Source organism: Mus musculus, chromosome 7 (genome assembly GCF_000001635.26).
Source record: "Mus musculus strain C57BL/6J chromosome 7, GRCm38.p6 C57BL/6J".
Taxonomy (NCBI): Eukaryota; Metazoa; Chordata; class Mammalia; order Rodentia; family Muridae; genus Mus; species Mus musculus.
The window spans coordinates 23,530,476-23,541,855 of NC_000073.6; the positions used below are offsets into that span (position 1 = coordinate 23,530,476).

The 11,380-nt window shown below is 43.4% G+C and overlaps 1 protein-coding gene and 1 pseudogene across 1 annotated transcript; one reads left to right on the forward strand and one right to left on the reverse strand.

Annotated features, from left to right (window-relative positions):
- Window positions 4,971-5,949, reverse strand: Gm18195 (predicted gene, 18195; annotated as a pseudogene).
- Window positions 10,245-11,174, forward strand: Vmn1r168 (vomeronasal 1 receptor 168). Its single transcript, NM_001166842.1, has one exon. The coding sequence runs from the start codon at window positions 10,245-10,247 to the stop codon at window positions 11,172-11,174; it is 930 nt and encodes a 309-aa protein (NP_001160314.1).
- The last annotated feature ends 206 nt before the right edge of the window (window positions 11,175-11,380 follow it).

Here is an 11,380-nt window from a genome sequence, read left to right on the forward strand (position 1 = left end):
CTAAACATGATAAAAACAATCTACAGCAAAACAGTAGCCAACATCAAAGTAAATGGTAAGAAGCTGGAAGCAATCCCACTAAAATCAGGGACTAGACAAGGCTGTCCACTTTCTCCCTACCCATTCAACATTGTACTTGAAGTCCGAGCCAGAGCAATTCAACAACAAAAGGAGGTCAAGGGGATACAAATTGGAAAAGAAGAAGTCAAAATATCACTTTTTGCAGATGATATGATAGTATTTATAGTGACCCTAAAAATTTCACCAGAGAACTCCTAAACCTGATAAACAGCTTCAGTGAAGCAGCTGGATATAAAAATAAGTCAAAAAAGTCAATGGCCTTTCTCTACACAAAGTATAAACAGGCTGAGAAAGAAATTAGGGAAACGACACTCTTCTCAATAGTCACAAATAATATAAAATCCCTTGGTGTGACTCTAACTAAGGAAGTGAAAGATCTGTATGATAAGCACTTCAAGTCTCTGAAGAAGGAAATCAAAAATCTCAGAAGATGGAAAGATCTCCCATGCTCATGGATTGGCAGGATCAACATTGTAAAAATGGCTATCTTGCCAAAAGCTATCTACAGATTCAATGCAATCCCCATCAAAATTCCAAATCAATTCTTCAACGAATTAGAAAGAGCAATCTGCAAATTCATCTGGAATAACAAAAAACCTAGGATAGCAAAAACTCTTCTTAAGGATAAAAGAAAATCTCGGGGAATTACCATGCCTGACTTAAAGCTGTACTACAGAGTAATTGTGATAAAAACTGCATGGTACTGGTATAGCAACAAACAAGTAGACCAATGGATTAGAATTGAAGACCCAGAAATGAACCCACACACCTATTGTTACTTGATCTTTGACAAGGGAGCTAAAACCATCCAGTGGATAAAAGACAGCATTTTCAACAAATGGTGCTGGCACATCTACCGGTTATCATGTAGAAGAGTGGGAATTGATCCATTCCTATCTCCTTGTACTAAGGTCAAATCTAAGTGGATCGAGGAACTCCACATAAAACCAGAGACACTGAAAATTATAGAGGAGAAAGTGGGTAAAGCCTTGAAGATATGGGCACAGGGGAAAAATTTCTGAAAAGAACAGCAATGGCTTGTGCTGTAAGATTGAGAATCAACAATGGAACCTCATAAAATTGCAAAGCTTCTGTAAGGCAAAAGACACTGTCAATAAGACAAAAAGGCCACCAACAGATTGGGAAAGCATCTTTACCTATTCTAAATCAGATAAGGGACTAATATCCAATATATATAAGGAACTCAAGAAGGTGGACTCCAGAAAATCAAATAACCCCATTAAAAAATGGGGCTCAGAGCTAAACAAAGAATACTCACCTGAGGAATACCAAATGGCTGAGAAGCACCTGAATATTTTCAGCATCCTTAATCAGGGAAATGCAAATAAAACAGCCTTGAGATTCTACCTCACACCAGTCAGAATGGCTAAGATAAAATATTCAGGTGACAGCAGATGCTGGTGAGGATGTGGAGAAAGAGGAACACTCCTCCATTGTTGGTGGGATTGCAAGCTTGTACAACCACTCTGGAAATCAGTCTGGTGGTTCCTCAGAAAATTGGACATAGTACTACTGGAGGATCCCACATAACCTCTCCTGGGCATATATCCAGAAGATGTCCCAACTGGTAAGAAGGACACATGCTCCACTATGTTCATAGCAGCCTTATTCATAATAGCCAGAAGCTGGATAGAACCCAGATGTCCCTCAACAGAGGAATGGATACAGAAAATGTGGTACATTTACACAATGGAGTACTACTCAGCTATTTAAAAGAATGAATTTATGTAATTCCTAGACAAATGGATTTACCTGGAGGGCATCATCCTGAGTGAGGCAACACAATCACAAAAGAACTGACATGATCTGTACTCACTGATAAGTGGATATTAGCCCAGAAACTTAGAATGCCCAAGATATAAGATACAATTTGTAAAACACATGAAACTCAAGAAGAACGAAGACCACAGTGTGCACACTTTGCCCCTTCTTAGGATTGGGAACAAAACACCCATGTAAGGAGTTACAGAGACAGAGTTTGGAGCTGAGACGAAAGGATGCACCATCTAGAGACTACCAAAACCGGGGATCCATCCCTTACTCAGCCTCCAAACACTGACACCATTCCATACACCAACAAGTTTTGCTGGATGGACACTGATATAGTTCTCTCTTGTGAGGCTATTCTTGGGCCTAGCAAACACAGAAGTGGATGCTCACAGTCAGCTATTGGATGGAACACAGGGCCCCCAATGGAGGAGCTAGAGAAAGTACCCAAGGAGGTAAAGGGATCTGCAACCCGATAGGTGAAACGAAAATATGAACTAACCAGTACCCCCTAGAGCTCGTGTCTCTAGCTGCATATTTATCATAAGATGGCTTAGTCAGCCATCAGTGGAAAGAGAGGCCCAGTGGTCTTGCAAACTTTATATGTCTCACTAAAGAAATGCCAGGGTCAAGAAGTGTGAGTGGGGGAGGGGAGGAGAGTGAGGGGGAAGGGCATGGGGGGACTTTTGGGATAGCATTGGAATTTTAAATGAAGAAAATACGTAATAAAAAATAAAGGAAAAAAAAAGAAAACAGTCTACATGAGTTGATGAGATGGTTTATCAGGGAAAGGCACCTGCCTCCAAGACTCATGATTAGAGGTTGATCCCAGAATCCACATCTGGAATTTTCTATCCCAGAAATAGAAAATTTCTGCAGATTGTCCTCTGACTACCACATGAAAATGTATGCACATAATGTTTCTTTTTTTAAGTCAACTCTGGTTCGTTTTCAATGCAGCATGGTATATGGACTGGGGATCTAATAGATAATATCTGCTATTCCTCTATTGAGAGAACCTGGGTGCTATACTTGGCCTCCTCTGACCTGTTTCCTTAGCTGAAAAATGGGACAGTTCCTCCTAGTAGGGCATAGGTGGGTAAGAGGCTAGGATGCCTGAGGACTGAGTGGGGGAGACCTAAGCCAGAGCTCTCTGTCCATGGTGCTGACAGGCAGGGCAAAGGCATCATATAGTGGCAGAATTTACCACACCAGCACCAAGATGCTCAATGAATGAATCAAGGTTTCATGACCAAACAAGTTCAGAAAACATTGAAGTCTATATCTCAGCTGTCCCTGCTCCTCTTCCTCCTCCTCCTTCCATTGCCCACTTCACCAATGGACAGCATCACCCCACCCTATTCAGCCTGCTTTATGGAGAATATGGCTGCATGTCTAGCTGGGAACAGATTTGGACAGGGGGGTTGTGTGCCATTTTCAAGTCTTCCAAGAGGCTCAAGGAAGGGGGAGGGGAGAATTGGCATCAAGAAACATGTCAAGTACTGTTCTATATAGTAAAAAACTTGCATCTGGCATGTTCCCAAATTATTTGAGCTGGGGACTGTGTGCCCAAGAAACTGTATCTAACACTGAAGGTCCCTTCTGATCCTGCAGGTGCAGAGGTTCTGGGGGATGTACTGGACTGTCACTGTGCAGCATCTGGATCAAAGCATGCCACAGCAACTTCCAACATCCTGTTCTCATTTGGGTACTGGATTAAAAACAATCTACTCCATGTCCCTCCTCCTCCTCCTCCTCCTCCTCCTCCTCCTCCTCCTCCTCCTCCTCCTCCTTTGATCTGCTTTACTGAACAGTAGCAGTCATCAAGATAAGGCTTGCTCTGCAGAGAATACTGATATATGCCTGATGAGTGATGAGAACATGGACCAAGGAGGGGTGTGCTATTCCTATGTCCTCCATAAGCCATCCCTTTTCCAGCAGGAACAGACAACATTCTCAACAGTGACCTTTTACCAGGTCAGCAAGGGACTCCTTGGTAAACATGTCTCTTTCTGGAACTGGTTTGGGACACCCTGGGCCCAACATGCTCAGCCCTCATCTGGTGTTTGTCACTTGTGTGCACCAAAGTAAAGATGGCTCCATTTAATCATTCTCTCTTCTCCATCCCAAACTCAAGAAACAGTCAGTGCTGGGACAATTGAATAATATTATTTATTGCCCAACAACCCTTCTTCCACTGCCAGGACAGGGAAAAAAGGACCCCATCCTCCTAATAAGACCATGTTAGGAACAGGAGGCTGCTTTACATCTCTGTTACTGCAAATCCAGGAGGAAGAGAAAAGACTTGGGCTAGAAAAATCAATAAGGACCCATGGAATAGAAAAGATAATATTGGATAAGAGGGGTCAAAACTATATTGTTGCGGCCGCCAGCAGCTCGCAACATGAACGGTTCGACTGAGAAGGCCGCTCGAGCTGTAAGAGAGGAATCTAGACGGGGTGGAAGAAAAAACGGAGCTAAGACAATTTCATTCTGATCAAAGCTCAAATTTTATTGTTGCGACACTAGTTATGAAGGAAGGGGGAGGGGACCCGATTCCCGCCGAATAATCTCTGGTCCAGTAGAAAGGTGCACGGGTGTGGCTACGCAGGTTCCAGCAGTGGGCGTGGAAGAACGAATGAGCAGGAAGCTCCACCCCGAGCAAGCAGGTTTCAGGCTGGGGGAGGGGAGACTACACTATATGATTAAGAGAAAATTCTAGAATGGAAGAAAGACCCTCTCAATGCATAAAGCCAGGATTCCCTCCATTCCTTAGGACACAGCAGCCTAAAACCTGTAGTAGGGGTGGACTTTCCCTTAAGCATCTAGTGCCAATTGATCTTGCAGATCTCTCAGTCTCTGGCTCTCACATAGGAACCTACAAAAGGGAGGTCCCCCAGGCAGTAGGGCAGTTCTGAGAACCTGATAACTGTGGGCCCCCTTACACCCAGAACAGCATGAAGGAAGGAAAGAGAGACAAGACCACTGCTTCTTTCGGTCTGGTTCTCTCTGGACCTCCCTTGTGGTCTTGCTCACTGGTAGTCTCCACCAAACCCAAGGAGCCCTGCCCATCCCCTCCCTGGGCATCTCCATCCCTAAAAGGCCTCCCCACCCTGACTCCCTGCACACAGCACACCAGCCACTTGGTCCTCTGTTGGCAGTTGCTGCAAACTGAAGGTAACCCAACTGCATGAATCTTCTTCTGTCTCTGCAGCATGGTACAGGAATCCTTCACCACACTCCATGCAGATGTGCACAGGTTCCTCAGCACCCTTTAGCCCTAGCCTGTCCCCGTGCTGAGTAAGCTGGTGGGCCAGGAGCCCAGCCCTGTGCCCAAAGCCCTTCCTGCACTCCATGCACATGTATGGCTTAGGTGCCAGCGCCCTGCACATTTGTGTCCCTGTTGCCCATGTCCCCACCCTGGCCAGAGCGCTGCAACACCATCCCCACCAAGATGATGCCCTCGCTATTGCCCACTGGGATTGTAATTTTACCTTCTGCTGCTGTGGCCTCATCAGGTGCCCTGGCGCTTTGCACGCTGGCCTCCAGCATCTTAGCTGCCATACCTGGCCCTGACAGCTCTGGCTGCAACCGCAGGTGGGGTGCCAGGCTCTTGGGCTGGCTGAAGCCATAGCCTCAACTCAGGCACATGAAGAGCTTTAGACCACCATGGAAGTTATGGTGCTTGGCCAGGCTGTTGCTCTGTGTGAAGCTGAGACCTCAGTTGGGTTAAGTATCAGGCTTCTGGTGCTGTGTGAGTTTGGAGCTGCAGCTAAAGCGCTTGCAGCACTCTGAAAAGGCATATGACTTCTTGCCTGTGTGGATGCTCCTGTGCTGCACAAGGTGCGAGCTCTGTGAGAAGGTCTTGCTGCAGGTGGTACAGGAGTTAGGACACTTACCTGTGTGCATGCATTGGTGCTGCAACCTGTGAAGCTTAACCTGTTCCCAGTCAGTGCAGATGTAGTGAGCTGGTGGCTATGTTTGGGGCAGGGGCCAAGGAGGAGGTGCAGACTGGGTTGGGGACAGCTTGATGGGGGGGGCGCAGTTGGGAACATTGTCGTCATCCATGATGATGTCCACTGCAAAGCAAGAGGGAAGGAAGAGGCAAGTCAGAGGTGGCAAACCCACAGAGAACATCCATGCTCAGGCTGCCAATGGATTCCAGCTTAGTGAGTGGCCCAGGGCAGCTCATCCTTTCAGGGTTCCTCCAACCTGGGGACTGCTGGGTTGTACAAATGCATATACAGTATACCTTATCCCATGGAACACCGACCACTCAAGGCATTTCAAGTATTTCTGTGTTCTTAACCCATTCCCCTAATATTTGTTCTCCTTCTGAGTGGGTGTTGTCTTTGCTAGCCTTTCTCTGGGCCTAGAGACCAATGCTTAAGACTACCAGGCCCTCATAGAGGTCTACCAACCAAAGCTATAGAGGGCCAAAGTTAGGGGTGCGAGGAGAAGCACAACACAAATGGCACCTGAAACCCAATCAGGATGGGAGGGCCAGGCCTGCAGGCTAGGAAATAATGGTGTCACATTTGGATAATTGTGACTGCAGGGTGGGAAATAGAAAAGTAGAAACAAGTTGGACAAAGAGGGTGGGATATCAGCAGGGTGGGAAATAGAAAAGTAGAAACAAGTTGGACATGGAGGGTGGGATATCAGCTTGGGAGGTGTGCTAGCCCCTCTATCTGGGCATTTGAATCCCAACCACATAGTTAACATTACAAACTAAGGTGGACTGCCCCCACCCCATCACCACCATGGAAAACTACAGTATAGGAGTCTTGGTCTGGACAGCTGGAGACTGAACAAAGAGTGGTTAGAAGATTTTTGTGGGTAAGTTTGTGTCCACCAATGACAACCTGTCCTGGTTACTGCAGGTGTCTGTTTCAGGTTTCATATTTCCTATTGATAAGAGTCTTATCTGTGGTCACCCTTATAAGTTATTAGGTGTTTCCTTTGTCCTGGTTTCATCCAGAGATGCCCCTCCTCACCAGTCCCAATTCTCTCTGCTTCTCTCCTCCCCAAACTTGTCTACTTATGCTTCCCTCCCACACTCTCTCCCACACAGTTCCCCCTCTCCATTAACTTCCAATATCTATTTTATTTTTTCCTCCTCAGTGAGATTCAAACATCTTCCCTTAGGTCTTCCTTGTTACTCAGCTTCTTTCAGTCTGTGGATTGTAGCATTCTCTACTTTATGGCTTCTATGTACTTATGAGAAAAAAAACACACCATGTGTGCCTTTTGGGGCTTGGGTTACATCAATCAGGACACTTTCTATTTCCATTCATTTGCCAGCAAAATCCATGGATTTAATGGGTGAATAGTGTTCTTAGTATGAATGTACCACCTTTTATTTATCCACTCTTCTGTTCGGGACACCTGTTTAGTTTAAGATTCTGGCTTTTATGAATAAGGTGCAGTGAACATAGCTGAGTAAGCATCATTCTGGTAGGACTGAGGGTCCTTTGTGAATACAACCAGGTAGAAGTGGGTTTTTAGGTAGATTGCTTTCAATTTTTCTGAGGAACCTTGCTAATGATATTCACAGTTACCCAAGTTTTCACACCCTCTAGCAGGAAACGAGTGTTCTCTTTGCTCCTGAACCTCGCAGCACAAGCTGTTCCTTGAGCTTCTTAATGTAAGCCATTCTGACAAGCAGAGTATAGAATCTCAGAGTTATTTTGACTTGTATTTCCTTGATGACTAAGGATGTTGAACCCCTTACGTGCTTCTTGGTCATTAGAGATTCCTCTGTCGAGAGCTCTCTCTCTCTCTCTCTCCCCCTCCCCCCCCCTCTCTCTCTCTCTCTAATGTCTATTTTCTTAAATTATTTTATTTTCATTAATGTACTTACTTTACATCCTGATCATTGACCTGCCTCCCAGTTACCTCTCTTCAGTCCCTCCCTTCCCCTCTTACTAAGGCAGCCCATCTAGAACAATGTATTCCATAGACAGGCAGCAGCTTTACAGATAGCCTCTGCTCCAGTTGTTCAGGACCCAAGTGAAGACCAAGCTGCATATATGCTACATATATGCGGTGATACTAGGTCATCTTATGAAGAAATACTCTTTTTCTTTTTGGTGGCTCAGCATCTCAGAGCCCCTAAGTGTCCAGGTTAATTGATACAGTTGGTCTTCCTGTGGACTTCCTATTCATTCTGGGTCCCTCAATCTCTTGTCAACTCCCCCATAAGCTCCACAAGCCTCATCCAATGTTTGGCTCCAGTTTCCTGATTCTGTTTCAATCACCTGCTGGGTGGAGTCTTTCAGAATACAGTTATGCAAGACTGCTTTCTACAAGCATAACAGAGTATCATTGATAGTGTCAGGGGTTGGTGCTTGCCCATGGGATAGATCTCAAGTTGGACCAGTTGTTGGTTGGCCTTTCCCTCAGCCACTGTTCCAACATTGTCTGTGCATTTCTTGTAGAGAGGGTAAATTTTTTGTCAAAATTTGGGGGTGGGTAGATGTCCTTATACCTTCCCTGGGAAAGATAATTGTCTTTCTGTTTCTGGAAAATCTCACACACTGGTTATTTCTTGCCCGACTATTTAGCTCCTGATTTGTAAATTATTCTTAAGAGCTGAATACTATTCTGATCTGTAAGTGTACCACATTTCATTGATAGTTCATCAGTTGATAAGCACCTGGGCTATTTTTACTTCTTGTCTATTCTAACTATAGTTGCAATAAATATTGATGGTTATATTTATCTCTTAATGACTTGTTCTATCCATTGCCTGTCCTGTGTGACCAGAATTGCTTCTTACACTGCAGATTTTCTAGATATCTAGCAGCAGCTAGTAGGCTTTGCATGTACCTAAGGCTCTATAGTTTGGTTTATCGGAAAACAAGCCACAATCTACGTCCAGACAAAAGCACACTGCCATAACCCTAGGATTTATGAGGGAAACCTTGGTGCCAGGGGGTAATTTGACATATTAAATATTCTTGTGCAACATGAGGGAATAGGTGGAGTGAAATAACTCCATAGCAAACACCACACTCTAGATCACATGTTGATGGTCCTTATGAAATTTCTTGTTGTCAGGAGGATTTTAGAAGAGTGCCACAGTGCTGTAGAATGTACCCGATGAAAATGCAATAAACAAATACATTTCTTCACCCTGGAGTACATTCTTCAATTTCTGACTGCAACAGACTACAGAACTTCCAAAAGTTTTCCCCTAGGTAACTTAGAAAACTTTTCCTATCTTCTGCTCAGCTACTCATTAGTATCTAGCCAACTGGCAAATATCATCATTGACCATTAGAAGGTAAAAGTGATGAATTGTCTTGGGGATAAATGTTTATCCCTTCAACTTAGCTATCCTAAAGTCTCCATGCAGACAATTCCAGTGCCACCACCAATGACAAAGTAATTGACTCTCTGTAGGCTGTTACATTCATCTATATTGTCATTTTATAAGGTCTGGCAACCTGGGCTCACCTGCATTAGCCTTCATAGCATTAAGAAGAAACTAAGAAACAGGTAAGCATTTCCTTGCATTATTTCATCAGACAAAGAGATGTATAGATAGGTGTTTAATGTATGCTTTTACCTAATAATCCATCGAGTGAATTATTGAAACTGATTCCTCCTATGGAAAACAAAACACAAGCTTTCAAATCCGAGTTTCAAAATAACCTGTGTGTACATGGGTTAAAGTGTGACAGTGTTGATGTATTTCAGAGTGGCTGAGGGAAGCTGAGTATGATTCACACATATCTCCAGCATCTGATTCCACAGTAAAAGAGGCAAGATGCATGAAGTTATGAATAAATAACATTATTTAGTCCCCAGAAATATTTCCAATATACAGACTCTATGTATAAATTTAGGCTTATGTATGGGATAAGAATACTAGTGACTCTTTTGAAATATTTTATATTTTCCCATTTTGGTTTTCTGAAAATTTGATACTTTGTTTTCTTGCTACTTCATTCATTTATGCAATTTTATTGGTAGCATATAAATATTATTTTCATATATAATCATATGAGGAATGATTGGATTCTAATGATTGAACAGTGTACTCTAATTTTTCACTTTTCACGAATTTACCTTTAAAGCCTGTATTGTGTCAAAATGTCATTATGTTGTTGATCAATAGAGAAATAGTTACAACATCTGTATAAGTTTCTTCTCAAAATAAGAGGAATTCAACGGCACAAAATCATATTCTGAGTTAGTGTCCATGCAGTGTTCTCAGGCAAAGGTTCTCTAATGGAATGTAGTAGTGTCTCCCTTCTGACTAGAAGAAATCATCCCAGATCAACTGATAAGTGTGGACAGTAGACCAGAGTCCTGAGGACAGCACTGTCCTTCGTGGTCACCCCTCCAGTTGGTACAGAAGCCTTTCAATGTCTTCTCAGAATGGAGCCATGAAAACCACTGAGGAAGTGGCACTTCAGATTGTGTTGCTTTGTCAGTTTGGGATAGGGACTATGGCTAACATTCTTCTGTTTGTCCATAATTTCTCTCCACTTTTGACTGGATGTCAGCTGAGACCCAAAGAAGTGATTTGTGCTAACATGGCTGTGTCCAGCATCTTAATTCTATTCATGACTGTGTTTCCAAACAATGTGTTTGTTGCTCAAAGGAATTTACTGAATGACCTTCAATGTAAACTTGAGTACTTTGTATACATGGTAGCAAGAAGCACAAACTTGTGTTCCACCTGTGTCTTGAGCACCTATCAGTTTGTCACTCTTGTTCCTGGTAATTTCAGTGAGCTGATGGTCAGAGGAAGAAGCCCCAAGGTCATAAGCTATTCCTGTTGTAGTTGTTGGTTGTTTGGTATCTTATATAATGTCTACATTCCAATGAAAGTCAGTGGTCCACAGAACAGACATAATAAAACCAGCACTAAAAGTAAGTGGGTCTGTTTTACATCTGGCTTCAGTGTCGGCATTGTGTTCTTGTCATTTGCCCATGATGCCATATTTATCAGCATCATGGTCTGGGCCAGTGTCTCCATGGTACGTCTCCTGTATAGACACTACCAGAGACTGCAGTACATTTTCCCTCCCCATCAAGGCAACAGAGGCTATGCTGAGATCAGAGCAGCCCATAGCATTGTGTTGCTTGTGGTCACATTTGTAAGTTTTTATCTTCTACACTGTATTTGCTTTATTCTTCACATTGTTTTTGTAGACTCCAATCTGTGGTTGAGGCATATAGGTGAAGTTTTAACTTCAAGCTTCCCCACTATTTCTCCCTTGCTGTTGATCTTTAGGGATCCTAGTTATCCTTGTTCTCTGATCTTCAACTATAAAAAGCCAGTCATTTAAAATACCAAGCACTTAAGACAGCTTATTAACACTGTTGAAAATTTCTACTGAATAAATATATGTTTAACGTGTCTTTATGAACCAGGTATGGTGGCTCTCTACTATAATTCCAGCACTACATGACCTGAGGTAGTGCAGTTGCTATGTAATCAATCGTAGCACTGAGTAAAGAGGGAGTTTCTGTCCAACCCATGACACAGAGCCCT